At 41.3% G+C, this 18,472-nt stretch overlaps 1 protein-coding gene across 8 annotated transcripts in view; it reads right to left on the minus strand.

Moving 5' to 3' along the window:
• Positions 1 to 18,472, minus strand: part of OSBPL3 (oxysterol binding protein like 3) — a 178,505-nt gene that overhangs the window by 49,126 nt on the left and 110,907 nt on the right. For 6 of the 8 annotated variants that reach the window (XM_045495108.1, XM_045495110.1, XM_045495109.1 and 3 more), the window contains 6 exons: positions 15,249 to 15,416; positions 14,570 to 14,693; positions 12,383 to 12,486; positions 12,102 to 12,194; positions 10,902 to 11,058; positions 227 to 357 (listed from right to left, as the gene is read on the minus strand). In XM_045495108.1, coding sequence (XP_045351064.1) covers positions 227 to 357; positions 10,902 to 11,058; positions 12,102 to 12,194; positions 12,383 to 12,486; positions 14,570 to 14,693; positions 15,249 to 15,416 — 777 coding nt within the window. The remainder of the gene's footprint in view (positions 1 to 226; positions 358 to 10,901; positions 11,059 to 12,101; positions 12,195 to 12,382; positions 12,487 to 14,569; positions 14,694 to 15,248; positions 15,417 to 18,472) is intronic. The other 2 variants (XM_045495111.1, XM_045495115.1) reach the window with 1 other exon arrangement.

Genomic DNA, 18,472 nt, shown 5'->3' on the forward strand with positions numbered 1-18,472 from the left:
TAGAAGGAAACCAAACTTAAAGTATCTAACGCTCAATGAAATACTAGCTACTAAGATTTGAGTAGACTCAGTTTTGGTATTCAGAATTAGCAAATCTGATGAAAGGTTAAAATATCATTTGGATAATTTGTTTGGTTTTCTCATGAATTTTCAACATAACCATGGAGTTGGAAAATACAAATAAATAAATAAAATCATGAGCCTGGCCACATGACATGCAACTTACAGACGACAGGGCGTGCTTCAGACCAATGACCTGGGCCGAGGGGGAGGAGGAGACGTCCTGTTCCATCAGCTGCTTGAGTTTTTCTCTCTCCGTTGATATGGTATTAAAAGCTGACCTTAAAGTGAAGTAAACTATAAAGATATAATCATTATAAAAAGGAATAAAGGAAGAGGCTTAATTAAAAACAAGATAAAGAGAGATGTATTTCTTTTTTTTTCTTTTTTATTTTTTTACATTTATTTATTTTTGAGAGACAGAGAAAGACAGAGCACAAGTCGTGGAGGGGCGGAGATAGAAGGAGACACAGAATCCGAAGCAAGCTCCAGGCTCTGAGCTGTCAGCACAGAGCCCGATGCGGGGCTCGAACTCACAAACAGTGAGATCATGACCTGAGCCAAAGTTGGACACTTAACCGACTGAGTCACCCAGGCGCCCCAAGAGATGTATTTCTTACAAAAGAACTTAGAAAAGTAACAGCCCTGAATAATGAACTGAATTATGCAGCAAATGCACACTAATTGACTTTTAAGAAACACATCTGGAAGGCACAACACCAAGTGGGAACTCTAACTTAAACTATGGACTCTGGGTGCTAATGATGTTTCACTGTAGGTTCACCTGTTGTAGCAGATGGACCATGCTGGTAGAATGTTGACAGTGGAGGAGGTTGTGTGTGTGTGTGTGTGGGGGGGGGGGGGGGGGGGGGGGGTATATGGGAACTTTGTACTTTCTGCTCAATTTTGCTATGAATCTAAAACTGCTCTCAAAAATAAAGTCTGTTGGGGCGCCTGGGTGGCTCAGTCGGTTGAGCGTCCGACTTCGCTCAGGTCACGATCTCACGGTCCGTGAGTTCGAGCCCCGCATCGGGCTCTGTGCTGACAGCTCAGAGCCTGGAGCCTGCTTCAGATTCTGTGTCTCCCTCTCTCTCTGGCCCTCCCCCCGTTCATGGTCTGTCTCTCTCTGTCTCAAAAATAAATAAATGTTAAAAAAAATTTAAAAAAAAAAAAAAAAATAAATAAAGTCTGTTAAAAAATTTAAAATCATACACATTTTTCAATTCCAACCCCCCTAATCCACTATAAAATCCCAAGAATTTATGAGTTATTGAGCTATTTTGAGACTTGAAAGGACACTTCTGGATTCTCAATTATCAACATTTAGTTTTGTTTGTATCCCCCAAGACTGCAAATATTTGAAAATACAGCTCATTGCTTGTTGGGGGAAATGGTGACAATCCAGCCAAGAAAGTAGACAGCACCTTAACCAGCTGACCAAAATTAATCCCCCGTGAGGCTCAGCTGGACTCCAGGTGTAACATCTTGAAAAAGATATACCTTCGTTTTTGTTGTACAGCAACCAGGGACAGACAACTCCAAAATGAGGAACACCTTATTTTTAAAAATTGACCTGATTCTCCAAAAGTATCAATTTCACAAAAAAAAAAAAAAAAAAAAAAAAAGGTTGAGGAACTGTTCCCAGTTGCAAGACACTGAAGAGACATGACAATTAATGCAGTACATGATCATGGACCAGATCCTGTACTGAAAGGGAAAAGTACCATTAAAGGACATTATCGGGACCACGGACAGCATCTGGACATGGAAAACAGAATAGACGAAAGTATTGTTTCAACATAAAATTTCATAACTAAACTGTGGTTAAGTAACAGACTATCCCTATTCTTAGGAAATATACACTACGGTATAAAGGCATACAGAAAGATATCATGTAGGATTCCCACTCTCACACGGTTCAGAAAAATAAACACATGCACGCATGTGCACATATGGTATGTGTGTGTGTGTGTGTGTGTGTGTGTGTGTGTAAAGAGAGAGATAAAATATATGTGGCAAAATATTAACAAATGATAAATTTGGGTAAAGGATACATGGGACTTCTTTGTATTCTTCTTGCAACTTGTCTGTAAATTTGAAATTATTTTAGGGTGTTACCTACTCTCTTTCTTATCAGTCTTCCAACTGCTTGACCCAGAATCCTCCAGCTCTAAGCCTGGCATCCAGCCACTCTGTTCACTTTAGTGAGAGCTTAGCACCTCTAGGAGCTCAGAGGCCTGAACTAAAGTTTTTAAAAGCCGCTAACACCTATGACAAAAAATTCGTCAAATTTTGACCACACTGAGTTATCTCCTAGGGATGGGGAACCACCCTCTAAATTACTGATCATGGATACCCTATTTGGATATTATCTTTCCGGTCTCCTTTACTATATTTTGTTTTAGAAAGGTAACCAAGGAAGAGACAGAGACATACTTCTTCTCAGATGGCCTGGCATATTATTGAATTCCACAGGGTTGCATTTTTAGAGGCATTGTCATTCAAGAGTGGCCTATTTAGTATCACAGAAACTAAATACGTATTATTGACTTACTTCCTCATTTCACAGCCACAAGGACAACTGCACCTCCCTATAGGTTGTTGCTGAACTTGTCTGAGGCTGTGGTGTTCAGGGATGGATTTAGACCATCTTCATAAAGTCATGGTACAAATAAGCAATTTGTTTAAACACACACACAGTTTCCTAGGTTATTAGTACAATTCATGTCTTCTCTTTTGCCAACAGAAGACAGGGTAAATAGGTACTAAAGGCCAATAGGCATCAAGTTTTCTAACAATGTCTACGAAACACACTCAACTCTGGTTTAACAATTTCATTGAGCAAAATAATGGGCAGTACAACCAAGTAAGCAACAGTGTGGGCTCTGAACCAGCCCTGGATTCTTCCCAGCTCTATCACTTATTCACTGCATGACTCTGGACAAATATATGCCATTCCTGAACCCCAGTTTCCTCATTTGTGAATAAGGGTCATAATAGTGTTTACTTTGTAAGATGATTACGGGGATTAAATAAGGTAATGCAGCAAAAGCAAATGACCCAATGGATAGCATAGAATAAATAATCAATGTTGCTGCAATAGCAATAGTTATGGCGATAAAAGCAACATGGAGGCGAGCAGTGGTGACTGCATTCTCTTGAAATATGGGCAGCAGTTTTAAGGGAGTCCTTGGGTCTCTTGCCGGGGCAACACTGGTAAATAACTGCACACAGGGTGCAGGGTCTATGAATGAGGGAATGACCAGCATCTGTTCGTCAGAAGAACATTCTCAGCTGGGGGGCAACAAACCCCACAAGTAACTCAGCATTTTACGTCCTAGTAGATAGACAAGCCCCCCAACACACACGCTCCAGAGGACACCCACGCCCATCTGAGAGGGTCCCCGGGGGAATACCTCTTCACTGTCATGGTTTCATTGTTGTGTTTTGGTCTTTTTTAAAGATTGATTGATTGATTGATTGATTGATTGATAGAAAGCAGGGGCAGAGAAGGAGAGAAAGAGAATCTGAAGCAGGCTCCACGCAGCACAGTACAGAGCCTGACACAGGGCTCGAAATCATGAACCACGAGATCATGACCTGAGCTGAAACCAAGAGTTGGGTACTTAACCAAGGGAACCACCCAGGTGCCCCTGTTTTTTTGTCTTTGGCCTAAGTTTCCTTAATTTATTATGACAATTAAGTTGTTCTCTTTAAATTGGGGTATAATTAACATTAACATTATATTAGTTTTGGTGTATACCATGATTCGGTATCTGTATCCACTGCAAAATGATCACCACAATAAGTCCAGTTAACATCTGTCACTTCACATAGTTACAGAGGAAACATTTTTCCCCCACATCACGTGTAGTGCTTTAAATGAAGTAAATGTGGCACTCAGCTGGCTGGCACTTTAGCAGATCAATTCCTCTGGCTTTCAGATGGCCTGCCGTAAAGCAAGGCTTTCAACCTGATGAAAACATTCCATTTAAAGTTGGCAGAATATACACCACTTGGCTCAAAATGGATAGCTGACAAGACTGCAGTGGGCATAAAATAAGCAGAAAGAAACTCAGATAGTCACTATATTGGGTTTTAAGTTGTGAAGGGCTTTCTAAACCACCTGACAAAGGAGCTTGGAAGACCAGACCACCATGCACTGAATTTCTTAAATGACTGCTTAGGCCCACTCAGAACTCATTCACAGCATAAGGATCCAGCATACACAGAGGGACTGCTAGAGGCTGATCACGGGCGACGATATGTATATTAATCATTAAAGACACATGATCCCAGAAGTGAGGAATATTCTCTGTGACAGAATGTTTTCTTACTAATTTCTAACATGATGCTAGAGAAAAATAAAAAAAACTTACAAAGAGAGAAAATCCAAATACATATATCACATTTATGGATATCTGACAACGAGCAAAACCACACAGAAAGTCTTCAATGCTCAGAGCCACAGAGAACCCCAAAGATCACTAAGACCACCTGCCATATAGGATGACCAACTCCTCTCCGTCTCCAAACTTTCTTGTCAGTGGTTTTGGGCCATGTTTGCCAGGGCATTTGCTGTCTCCTACAGCAGTCTGTTTGCTCCTAGACTCTGATGTGGGGAAGGAAGCCCTCCTGTTCCCAAGTCGAAATTTTCTCAGGGCCTCGTCATTGGCAAACCGAACTACCTCTTCATTCAAGTGGTGTCCAAATATCAAAAGGCAATTCTGACATCTCTATTTACACGTCTTTCCCAGACTGTCTTTAGCCATTCCTCAGACCACCTCACTCTACTAAGAGAGTGGGACGCAGGTTGAGTTTTGACAGAATGGAATGCCATTAGCCTCAGACTATTGACTCTTGGTGACCACTACCTTTCCCATTTCTACAGGCTTCCACGGTATTCTTTTATTGAGTTACACGGTGAGAGTACGGTTAGCACGTTTGGATGGTGAAAAGTGGTACTTAAGGACAGCTGTCGTCTTAATTTACCTGAACTCTATTGTTTAATGTGTTCCTTCTCCAGGAGTTTCTCAGCATCACAAAAAAATAGGTCTTGGGGAAGACAGGAATACCATAGACACCACTTCTATGGAGGCAGTGTGGATCAAAGGAAAGACATTTTGTAATAAGGCAAATGTGAACTGAAATCCTACCCCTACCTATTTGTTGCCATTTAGATTTTGGACAAATCCTTGGTTTTCACATCTGTACATGTTTCTAATGCCCACATCTCAAGAGTGCTTTAAGGAATCAGTGAGAAAATATGCTATCATATAGCACCCAACCCAATTTTTCATTCCCTTTTTAATGAAAAGCACACGTACGAATTTTCTTTAAAATGATAACACATCTAAAAGATCAGACTTGATCTTCTGAAATCTGCTTCCTCTAATTTTCAAACCTCATAGGATATCCATGGTTCAAACCTCACAGGCTATCTAACTGATATTCTATCCAAATGGTCCTTTCATTTAGATACAGTAGGTAATCTGACTGAATGGTCCTACTTACTTTCTGATAATTTACATAAATACAATTGCTCAGCAGATTTTTATGCTGAATCCTAAATTATGTTTGATAAATGATCTGGCTTTTCTTTAAGTTATGTATATCTTCTGACTTTTAATCTGTGACATGCTTGGCTTTTTATCCAATGCTTCCATAAACTCAAAACAGTTCAGAAGATGATCCTTCAACAGTTAAAAACTCAGCACAGCAAAAGAATCAGGAACAAAAGGATACTAAATAATAAAATACAGTTTAATTTTGTTCTACTTTTAACCTTTTCATTTGTAAATGAGGATTTCCCTCACTGAAAATGCCCTCAGGAAGTATCATTAAACCTACCTGCAGAAGTATCATTAAACCTAACCTTTTTCATCCACAGTAGAACAGAAATGGCCACTTCCAGGGGCGCCTGGGTGGCTTGGTCGGTTAAGCGGCCGACTTCGGCTCAGGTCATGATCTCATGGTCCGTGAGTTCGAGCCCCACATCGGGCTCTGTGCTGACAGCTCAGACCCTGGAGCCTGTTTCAGATTCTGTGTTTCCCTCTCTCTCTGCCCCTCCCCTGTTCATGCTCTGTCTCTCTCTGTCTCAAAGATAAATAAACGTGAAAAAAAAAATTAAAAAAAAAAAAAAAAAAAGAAATGGCCACTTCCATACCCTGGACCCTGTTCTTATCCTATCCCTTGCTTTCCCACCCTAAAACTGTTCACCATATTGGGGCGCCTGGGTGGCGCAGTCGGTTAAGCGTCCGACTTCAGCCAGGTCACGATCTCGCGGTCCGGGAGTTCGAGCCCCGCGTCGGGCTCTGGGCTGATGGCTCAGAGCCTGGAGCCTGCTTCCAATTCTGCGTCTCCCTCTCTCTCTGCCCCTCCCCCGTTCATGCTCTGTCTCTCTCTGTCTCAAAAATGAATAAAACATTAAAAAAAAATTTAAAAAAAAAAAAAAAACTGTTCACCATATTCAGTCATTCCTGTTTTGGCTACTAATAGAACCCTGTGTCATAAAACCTTCTTGTACCAATAAGCGACAACATGAATTCTTTCTATTCAAGACAAAATAACCAATCAGAGAAAAGAGTTACAGAATCTGAGACCCAAAAGTCAGTAGAACTGCTGTAGGACATTTAATGGATGAGGCAACCGAGGCCCAGAGACATTAACTGGTGAGATCAAAATTCCACAGCTGATCATGACAGACTGGCCTAGAATGAATGGCTGTCTTCTGACTCAGACAATACAGAGGATTAGCTCCAAAAAGGTTTATTATTTACCATGTTTCCTGCATTATGTTTCTCAAGAACTTTAGTTCCTGAGTGCCAATAGCTACTAGGAAGTGGGGGAAAAATCACTGACTTAAACAAAACTAACAGCCCTCTTTGCTGCAGGACTTCTCAGCGCCTTTAATATTTACTATTCTTGTGTAAATTCACAGGGGACCATAGTCAGCAGTGTTTTCCCAACATTTTTAATCATGGAATTCTTTTGTTTTTAAAAGCATTTTATGGGTAAAATGTTCCACGAAATATATTTGGAGAGATGTAAAAGTTAATGTATGCAATGTAAATTCCTTAAGGACTTTTAAGTTTTAGTACTTTTTGTTCTCTATTTGCTTACATGTGTGTCAATTATGCATGCAAAGCCAGACACATGAACCAATGAAAACTATTTCAACGATACGCCATTAAAAGTCAAATTTAGTTTACAATATGTAAGAAGGACTTTTTCAATGAACATTAGCTGTCTACCCTTTGATCTAATCTTCTACAAAACAGGCTTCAGATGCATTTAACAAATTAAAGGAAAGGTAGGTTACAGAGACTATGTTACAACATCCGTGGAATTCTTACGTTTAGTTTACTTGCTCTGAATCACAATCAATAGATTAGTCATACAGTCAAGAAACTGCAATAAAAACCATCCGTGACAAAATCAGGCTCACACAAGGCAGACAGGTCAAGATGCTGTGAGCTTGAATGCATGGAAGTGAGAAAGCACGCAAGGTCACAGGACTGAGGACAAACCTGAGAAGTATCTCTATTCCACGAGGCCTCTGAGTCCCAGCCTGTGTAAAAGGGACTCCCAGAGATCTTTTCAGTGTGTGCAACTGTACTTTAGAACCACAGCAATGAAACACAGCTTGTTAGGCTCCCTGTGGAATTCAAGTCTGTAAGCCCATGGGGCAAAGGCTGTTGTTCAAGAAACACACCTGGTCTTTTCTCAGAGCACAAACCTTGACCTAGGCTAGGTATGGGGCAGCCCTGCAGCCAGCTGTTTTGAACAAAGCCTGAAAGACAAAACAGCTGGCTGGAGCCCAGTGTAGACTTTCTGCAAGGTCGAGCCCTCTGCAGGAGGAAAGGATCAGCGGATTGACTCAATACGGCAACCTCTCTCTGTTCTGCTGAGGAAGCAGCTTCTTCAACGTATAAAATTCAGGATATCGCTTCTCTGAGGAGGCATTATCTTCTCAGTAAAAAGACGGTTTGGCTTGTTAAAAAGTAGTGCTCTTTTGCAAGAATTCCCTCTCACAAAGCCTAAAATGCAATGCCGTAATTGCACTTGACCCTTTACTACTAGAGAACATGCAAGAGCCTGTGTGAAGAGCTTTGAAGGGGTCGGGGGAAGCAATTCTTCCCATTTCACAGGTCGTACAACGGTATTGCAAACAGTGACAGAGTTCTTTTTTTTTTTTTTTTTTTTCAACGTTTGTTTATTTTTGGGACAGAGAGAGACAGAGCATGAACGGGGAAGGGGCAGAGAGAGAGGGAGACACAGAATCAGAAACAGGCTCCAGGCTCTGAGCCATCAGCCCAGAGCCTGACGCGGGGCTCGAACTCACGGACCGCGAGATCGTGACCTGGCTGAAGTCGGACGCTTAACCGACTGCGCCACCCAGGCGCCCCAACAGTGACAGAGTTCTAATGGCAACTAGAACAAGGGCTTGAGGTGGGAATTTTTAAAGGACATGAAGTGGTTTCCTCATAGCCACATGCTTCATGTTTGTGGGGTAAGGGAAAAAAAAGAGAGCTGAAAGAATCAATAAGGTCATGGGAGAAGAACATGGGGCTGGGAGAAGAAGGCAGCAGATCTAGTACCTTCTTTTCTCTCACTTCAAACACTGTCCCCCCGCCCCCATTTAAAACTTTTAAACCCATTTTCTCCTTTAAAAAATAACACACCGGGGCACCTGGCTGGCTCAGTTTGTTAAGCAGTCTGGCTGTTGATTCCGGCTCAGATCATGATCTCACGGTTCTTGAGACTGAGCCGCGTGTCAGGCTCTGTGCTGACAGGATGGAGTCTGCTTGGGATTTTCTCCCTCTGACCCTCTCCAGCTCTCGCACACACGCTCTCTCTCTCAAAATAAATAAATAAACTTAAAAAAAAAAAGGCAGTAAGAACATAATAAGTACTTATAACTCTAGCCTCCATCACTAAAATGCTGGTGTAGATCCTTCCAGACTTTTTAGTATGCCTATATATGCCAGATTTATAAAGTTGGGGTTTTTTTCTAAAAAAATAGAATCATACCTATATCGTTTTGAGACCTGTATTTTTACACAATGGTATGTTGTGAACTTCTTCCTATGTCTATAAAAGTAGCCCTGGTCACCCCATCCCTCAGGGTGGTGAGACACAGGTAAGGAGCATAGACTGTGGGCCAGGGAGGATAGGATACAAGTCTCAGGTTGTCCACTTTCTACCACTGTCTTACACAGGAAGCTCTTCAGCTTCTTGGAGGTTCAGCTTTCTTATCTGCGCAACAAAAATTACAATAACATCTGCTCCATAGGTTGCTTCTAGAATTAAATGAAACAGTGCATGGAAAGTGCTTAACAAATACCTGACATAATAGCTATGTGCTCAATATGAGGTCGCTATTTTTATTATTGTGGCTGTTGAGTCTTCTACCGTGTAATTATATTACATTAAAAAATGCAATTTCCCTATTGTTTGGCATTTAGGTTATTTCTGATTTAAAAAAAAACTTTCTATTTTGAAATCATCATAGATTTACAGGAAGTGGCAAAAGTAGTATAGGGAAGTCTGGGGTACCCTGTACCCAGTTCCCACGAGGGTAACATCTTACATAACTATGCTACAATATCCAACCCAGGAGAACTGACATCTTATTCAGCCATCACCAGTTTTACATGCTCTTATGTGTGTAAAATACAGGTCAAGGCAATTTTATCACATGCATGGGTTCATGGAACCACCACCACAATTAGGATCAGAACTTTGCATTACCACCAAGATTCCTCCTGATACTCCTTCATAATCACACCCATACTTTTCCCCTTTCCCTCCTCCCTCTCCCTAAGCCCTGGCAACCACTAATCTCTTCTCCAGCAACACCATTTTATCCCTTCAAAAGTATTAATAGGTGGAAGCATACACTATCTCACCATTTGAACCTGGCTTTCACTCATCATAACGTCCTTGAGATCCATCCAAGGAACGATGCATATCAGTATCTGTTCGTTTGTATTGTTGAGCTGTATCCCACTGTGTGGGCATCCCATAGTTTGTTTAATCATGCGCCTGTTGAAGGACATTTGGGTTGTTCCAATCTTTGGCTAATAGCTAATACAAATAAACCCGCTCGGAACATTTGTGTGTAGGGTTTTGTGTAGACTTAAGTTTACATTTCTCTGGGATAAATGCCCAGGAATGTGAATGTTGAGTTATACGATAAGTGCATGTTTAGTTTTATATAAAGCTGCCAAACCATTGTCCAGAGTGGCTGCCCCATCTCTCATTGCCGCCAGCAATATATGAGAGATCTAGTTTCTCCGTGTTCTCACCAGCATTTGGTACTGTCTTGTTTTGGAGCTATAATCGGGGTATGGTAATCTCATCCTGGCTTTAATTTGCATTTCCCTAATGGCTAATGATGTTGAACATCTATTTCTAATTTTCGATATAAGCAGTGCTACAATGGGTATCTCTATTTGGGTGAATTTTAAATTAATTCCTACGAATGAATTCTTCAAAGTGGAATTACTGGATAGATTTTTTTTTTTTATTAACTTGAAACATAATGTCATACTGCTCTCTGGAAGAGTACCAATTGATAGCCCCCATCAGCAGCATGTGAACCACTCAGCTTTTAAAGAATACCTAACACTCTCACTATTTCCCCTAAGGGCTTAAAAAGAAACTTCTTGTCAATACATTCCCTAGTACCCGAGAAATAAAGTAAAAATTAGATTGCCCCAAATCCTAACAGAGCAGAAAATGAACCAACCAAGATTCCCTCTCCAAGGACATCCCACATCCAGACATGCATCCAACATTTTCATCAAACACATTAGGAAGAAAGAAAACTCATTTACCTTTATGAGCAATATGACACAGTTCTTCTTGCATTTTAGAAAACTCTGATGAGGTTTCAGAGCCATCAGAATAATTTTTCTCTTCTCCAAAATCTAATGTTGACAAATTAGGGTTGGAGGAATGTAGTCTTACCGGGCCAGGAAAAGGTTTAGGGACCTAAAGTGACACCAAAGGGAGACATTTCTTTTCAGATGCAAACGGCTTAGAATATTTACTGTTTCTAAGATTAGAAAGTAGTGCAAGAAGAACATTTTCTAGGTACATCTTTCTGTTGAGATAACTTAAAAATAAATGAAAACCCAGGAAAGCACTTTCTCCAGCAACTTGCTCTGGCTTCTTGCAAAAGAAAAATGGGTGAGAAATCCCATGTTCTTTTGGAGATGACAGAAGCATTAAAGCTCTAGGTTGAAATGACAGCTAAAGCTGCCAGGCTCTTTCCCGTTGATACTCAATTCCTTCCTCCTGGCAATAATCACCCAGTATCTATGTTGTTAACAGTGCATAGGTTTAAAAATGTTTCTTTAATTTGCATCTGGTGCTTCCACAAAAGCAACTTCTCACATGCTTGTACACAAATCACTCTTTGCTTCAAAAGTTCTTAATCTCCACCCCTAAGGTGCTTTGAACAAAGAGTGTATAAGAGTACAGCAGATCACTTATCCATTACGCTCCTGATTTATTTGACCCTAACAATGTCCCAATTTAATATGCAATGGCTGAGCTGCAAATCTTGGCCTCTGGCTTGGCTGTGCACTGGGAAAGTAGGTGGCCAGTGTAACACAGTGAGACTCTGATGGGGGTTTGGGAGGTTGGAGACAAGAGACAAGACAGAGTCTGCACGATGTCCCATTTCCAGAGAACTCAGTCAGTGGGCTCAAAGGGATGAGTTGTCCATGGACTGGCAGGAGAACAGGCGGGTCAGAGCACACACACAAGGAGGGAAGAGGGCAGGCAGGCCAAGCATATATAAAGGGGAAACCAAAGTCCTAGAAATGGCTGCAGCCCCTCCAACCTCATACCATTTTCCCCTTACCCAATTCTACTACATGCTTATCCTAGTATCCAGAAAATCTAAGTGATTAAATTTCCCTCTGCCCAGGGTATTTATGAGAACAACTATAGAAAATCCACTTGTCTATTCTATTTGAGTCCAAGCAGCCCCCAGCATGCGGTATGGAGAGCAGGGAAGCGATAGTTACCTGCAGTGTTCCTTTAGCATCTTTGCCAATAGCTCTGGACCGCCACCTCCTGTGTGATCTTTTTTCCTTTTTAGGACTTTCAAAAGCTCCACCCTTTGTTTCAAAACAGGAAAGAGAGCACAGAAAGTAAGGGAAAACTGCAAGCAAAGTGCCCACCTCCATCCCCTTGAATTTGGCTGAAGCAACGGGCCAGATAATGTCCTACTGTTAGTACGAGGCTGGGGAGGAGAGAGGAAAGCAGGAAAACACCAGAATGCACACAGAAGAGGGATCTGGCTGACCTGGATGGCGTTGATAGCTGGCGCCGAATAGGTCCGATGCAGGACGTCCATACTTTGTAGGAGCTGGCTCATTTCCACCAGGTAGGCATGACAGTGTGCCAGGTCTGGGGGACAGGAGCAAAAGGAAGCTTCATAGCTCTTATCTTGGCATCCAGGTTTCGCTATGCTAGTGCCAACTACTTTCTGTACTCGTCTATACTATTTGATTTTCATCTGTATGGGGAAGAAATTTTATTTCCTTTTTTACAAGAGGCAGTATACTGTCACGGTTAAGCGCACAGATTTGGAGCACCAGGCTGCCTCGGTTTGAACACTTCATGAACTGTGAATCTTGGGTGAATTCCGTAACCTCTCTGTGCCTCAGTTCCCTCATCTGGGAAAGGGAGATAATTATATACCTGCTTTCATATGTTGAATGGTTGACATATGCAGCATGCTTGTAGAGTGCTGGCATACTGTGAACACTAAAATAAATCAGCTATCATCATTATTACCATTATTTCAAGTATTACATCATCTGCTTATAAGGACTCCAGACAGGCTAAATGAATAAAACAAAATGAAGGTTATATTGGTCTCTAAGGAAAACTGTGGATCAGGGACCCATATGAGACTTTGATGATCCTCTGCAGGTTGACCTCAGAGGAACTAACCTAAGTTCTCATACCAATTCCTCCGTCACTAATTCCAAAGATAGTCCTTAATTTGCCGCTCACTGGATGATGCCTTAAGAGAGTGGCTTTCAAACTTTGGCATCACCAGAATCAACTGGAGAACTTGTTAAACCACAGATCATTAAGATCCGCACCCCCCCCCCCGCCCCCGCTCCGGTGTCTGATTTGGTCTATCTGGGTTGAGCCTGAGAATCTGGATTTCAAATAAGTCTGCAGGCCAGGCCAATGCTGCCAGCCTAGAGGGCACTTCAAGGACTACCTGTGCCAAAATGTCAGTCCGTGAAGCTCTTGACTGTGAGGGCCAAACCTATATGGCTCCAGGTGTGACAGTATCTGCATTCAACAAGAGAAAATGCAATTTTCAAGGCCACCACCTGGTATAGTGGCTCTCAATCATGGCTCTGCTTTAAAATCAACGGGGGAAATTTTTTAAATTATCTATGTGCAAGTTCCATCTCAGATAATTAATTCAGAGTGTCCCCAATCCCACTGGTGACTTGTTTTGGGTTTTTTTAGTTCCCTGGGTGGTTCTGAGCTAATTAGGGATGAGACCACTGAGCTTCCTTATGGAAGAGTTCTTAATCCTGACTCTTTATCAGAGTCATTTGGGAAACTTTAAAAAATCAGTCATACCAAGACCCCAGTCCAGGCCAATTTAAAGACACTCTTGTGAACAGTTGGTACTCTTGCATTTTAAAAGCTCTCTTGGGGCACCTGGGTGGCTCAGTTAAGCGTCTGACTCTTAGTTTTGGCTCAGGTCATGATCTCATGGATCATGAGTTCAAGCCCCGCATCAGGCTCTGTGCTGACCGTGTGGAGCCTGCTTGGGATTCTCCCTCTCTCCCTCTCTCTCTCTGTCCTCCCCACTGCCATCTCCCCCAGTCTCTCTCAAAATAAATAAATGAACTTAAAAAAAAAGCTCTCTTGGTGATTCTAGAGTACAACCAGGGTAGAGAACTCCTATTTTGTGGGGATCTCCATTTGGTTCACCCACTCACCTTTAAATTTTTTTTTTTTTTTTCCAACGTTTATTTATTTTTGGGACAGAGAGAGACAGAGCATGAACGGGGGAGGGGCAGAGAGAGAGGGAGACACAGAACCGGAAACAGGCTCCAGGCTCTGAGCTGATTCAGCCCAGAGCCTGATGCGGGGCTCGAACCCACGGACCGCGAGATCGTGACCTGGCTGAAGTCGGCCGCTTAACCGACTGCGCCACCCAGGCGCCCCCCACTCACCTTTAGAAGTGACTCCCAATCTTAGATGTGCACCCCTGTCATTTTTGGCACTTAAAAGAAATAGCACCCTTGAAGACTGTGATCTAGTAGGTCCAAATGGAAATCAGACCTGAGTGCTTAAAGAATATGAAAAGCAACCTGTGTGCACACACACCCAGGCACGGATGTCAAGTTCAAATGTAGACCACTGATAGGGAGACTCATCCAAGGTGTAAATATTAACCGAGTCCAATCTACAAGCCACGACTGAAAGAAGCAGAGTTTTCAAGTCACTTTACCTTTCGAGCACTTTTCCATGTCCTCTGAAGACTGTAACCATAATGGAACACGGGTCTCACCACCACAAGAAAATGATAAATTGCTTCCAGTTTGAATTGAATTCTGCTTTGATATACTGCTACGCTGTTGCACAGATGACAAAAGCACATTATAAATGAAAACAGAGCCCAGTGAGAACACTTTAGGGTAAAGGACGACAAAGTAAGCTAGTCGCTAATGGAAGCCATCTGCCTGTAATGGGGAAGAAGCTTCCACAAAGCGCTCCACTAGAGACTTTAAGCTCTGGCTGTCACCTCAGTCTGGCCAAACCATGCTGTCGTGCCTTGGACTGTGGTCCTTAATTTCTTCTTCTCTCAAATGATAATCATGACAAAATAATAGCATAAATGTTGGGAAATTTTGTAATCCTGTACGGCTATAAACATACTTACTGCATTTTACAAGCAGATAAGAAAACCAAAGTCAAAATGGTCAAGGGAAATCTGGAAGAATAAGGACTATTAAATCCCTCCTTATGTGCTATTCTTCAGTTACTGTCCCAGAGATAACGGATACTCCTCAGACCCTGAGTCTAACCAACTGGACAAACAGATTTCTCCCCACAAGCTGTTCTTCCTTTAGTCAGAGCCCCCCATTTGGGACACCCCCACACAAAACCACTCCCTTCCTTTAAATTACCTTCCTACTTGAAATGGAGTCTAAGACACCAGACGCAGAGTCTGTGACCGTGGATCCTTGGAAATAGTGATTAACGTCATGTGGAAACATGGCGATTTCATTCTGACGATACATTCTGTGGTGGCGGAGTTTAGATACCCACTCATCAAAGATTTCTTCTGACTTTACCTAAATGATATTAAATTGAAAGAGGGAAACAAGAGCGTCACTCACTCAAAGAAGCAATTATTCATCAAATTGAGACACCCTCTGTTTTCATGTTGGCACACGTAGAAATGTAGAAATATCAGTTTGTTGATTTAGTTTATATTTACGTGATTTATAGGAGCAAGTTTGAGGAGGAAATGGAGAATAAAAATGATCAAAACCTTCACTTAGGCTTTCAACGAAAGGGCCCAATTGTTATGCTATTATTACAAAAGCAAAACATTACTACTTATATTAAACAAATCAACTAGAATTCATATTTATCTGTCTCTTAAAGCATTTCCAAGTTCACATGTCCCCACTCCTCGTATTCTTACTGAAGACACTAGCACTTTTATAATTCAGACTTTTCAAATCAATCTTCTCTGAACTGGAGCAAATTTGTAGATTCCTCCTAAAATATTTAACTTGTTAACCTTCTCTGACAAAGAATACATTGTTCAGGAATGCGAAGGTTATTTTGAAACACATTTCTTCTGTCCTTGGAAATAGAAAAAAAAATCTGGAAAAGTATTATTGGTGATTTCCGAGATTTTTCAAACACACCTACACAAACATTTAGCCATTTTCTCCATAAATGAGTATCTATCAAAGTTTACTTCCCACGAAGAATAATGTTTATAACTAGCAACTTTTATTATAAAGTATTTCATAAAAGCACTAAACAGAATGTAACAAGCACCTATACAGTAGATATTTCTTAGTAGTTAATGCTTTGTGTGTATAAGGGTATATTAATATTTTCAAAATGAAAAATGATAAATATCTATATATTAGAACAGAGACTCATGAAGTGGCAACTTAAAAATCACCCAAAAGGATGCATGGTAGGTTAACTTCCAAAAAGAAAAATCCAGGTCAATCTGTTAAAATCGTCACTAATGCTACTGCTGAGAGCAAGGATGTGGAAATAAATGTCAGCAGCCATCACTCATTTAGGAAATGGTACGGCCCTTAGGTTTATTGTGTTGATTAGAAGTACATACAAGACTTAAAACCCCTCCAGGTGCTTACTGAATAGATCATTTATAAGAAAAAGCAAAACAGACTTAGATCTTTTTGTCTCCCCTTAAATTATGTTCTCAAAATGTATTTCATTTCCCAGATGTGGTTACAGCAGGAATTTTACAGGAATCTTCTGTCATCCTTTGCACTGATCTGCTCTTAGAGGCCCTTAAAAAATCGGCACCCAAAGTATACATCTTGACTCATTTTTTATTGGTTAAATGAGGCAGAATAAAAGTACTTTATTAAATAACTGTTCAGGGTTCTGTTCCAAACTCACAAGTAGTTATAGGGCTGTAGGGAGACACCCACTTAACCTCTCAGCCGCCCAGACTCTTCATCTATAAAAATAACAGAATGGGACTGGATGGCCACCATTTAAAAACTGCCCGACTCGGGGCACCTGGGTGGCTCGGTCGGTTGAGCGTCTGACTTCGGCTCAGGTCATGATCTCGCGGTCTCCGTGGGTTCGAGCCCCGCGTCGGGCTCTGTGCTGACTGCTCAGAGCCTGGAGCCTGTTTCAGATTCTGTGTCTCCCTCTCTCTCTGCCCCTCCCCTGTTCATGCTCTGTCTCTCTCTGTCTCAAAAACAAATAAACGTTTAAAAAAAAAAAAAAAAACTAAAAAAAAAAAAAAAAAAAACTGCCAGACTCTGAGGCTATTAAGGAGGACCCTCAGATGACCACACATATCCACACTAACACTCACAGCTGATGGTCAAACAAATGAACAAGAAATACGAACAGAACTTAAAGTGAATCAACACAGAGAAATATTAAACTGTATTTATCATGATATCAGTATTCAATGTTATTTTAAGGCACTCTGGTTCTTTAAAAATTAGGAATTAATCATTACTTTTATTCTGTTAACTAGAATAAGTGGATGAACAAGAACCTCTTAATTCCTGACCATGTCATAACAGTAGTAAGAGTCACTGGAAGTATGTGGAGAAACTGAAACTATTCTAGAGGAGAATGATCTTTGGAACAGGGGGTGAGTGGGATATTCTTTCTTAATTTTTTTTTTTCAGTCATTCTCAACCAAGGAACATTTGGCAATGGGAGACTTTTTCTGGCTGTTATAATTGAATGGGGCTTGTTACCAATATCTAGTGGGTAGAGGCCAAAGATGCCCCTCAACATCCTATAATACACAGGACAGGCCCCACAGCAAAACCTTCTCCAGTCCATGATGTCAGTAGTGTCAAGGGTGAGAAACCCTCCTTTACACAAGTAACTAGGGGCTAAGGCTAGGAAACAGTATAGATTTGACCATCCTGTGCAGTCAATCAAGCACCTGTCTTATGCATATGTTGGCATAAGCACCACATATATGCTATGGGAAGAGTATGGGGCATCTTAAGACGTGGAACTCATCATCTCATGCTTTCATTTTTCCATCCCCCAGCTCTAATTCCCAATATTCCAAGTAATTTGCACAAGTAACAAAAGAGTCTTAATATCTTCTCAATTAATTCCTAACATTCGGGTACCACCTAATAATTATACACAAAAACTAAACCTATTGAGCTTACTGAAGGCTGGGCATTATGCCAAGTTTCCTACATGCAGCCTTTTCTACATGGGCACTATAATAATTCCCATTCTGGGGAAGGGTGGTGAGGAAACGGAGACTTTCAGGGATTATAAAATGTGCCAAAGGCCAACAGCTAGTAAGTAGCCAGGTCCAGATCTGGTTCAGAAGCTCTTATATCATGCTTAGAACCATCTACACCAGCTGTAGGGGACAGGGCAGAAGATGGTAGTTAAGCAGCTTTCAGAGGTCCTACCTGGAAGCCCATACGCAAGGAGAAAAGTTCCTGACATCCGCTGTAGAATGAGAATTTTAATTAGCTGAAGTGGTAAGACTAAATATTCAATATGGTGTTTCAGGGAATGTACATTAACCTTTGGTAAACGGTTCTTCGCTAAAGTAGGTACAATCTGGGGGAAGGAGGGGTTATTTGGAAACATGAAGATTTTTTTTATTATTGATTGTTGTCACAATCAT

Source organism: Leopardus geoffroyi, chromosome A2 (assembly GCF_018350155.1).
Source record: "Leopardus geoffroyi isolate Oge1 chromosome A2, O.geoffroyi_Oge1_pat1.0, whole genome shotgun sequence".
In the NCBI taxonomy this organism is placed as follows: Eukaryota; Metazoa; Chordata; class Mammalia; order Carnivora; family Felidae; genus Leopardus; species Leopardus geoffroyi.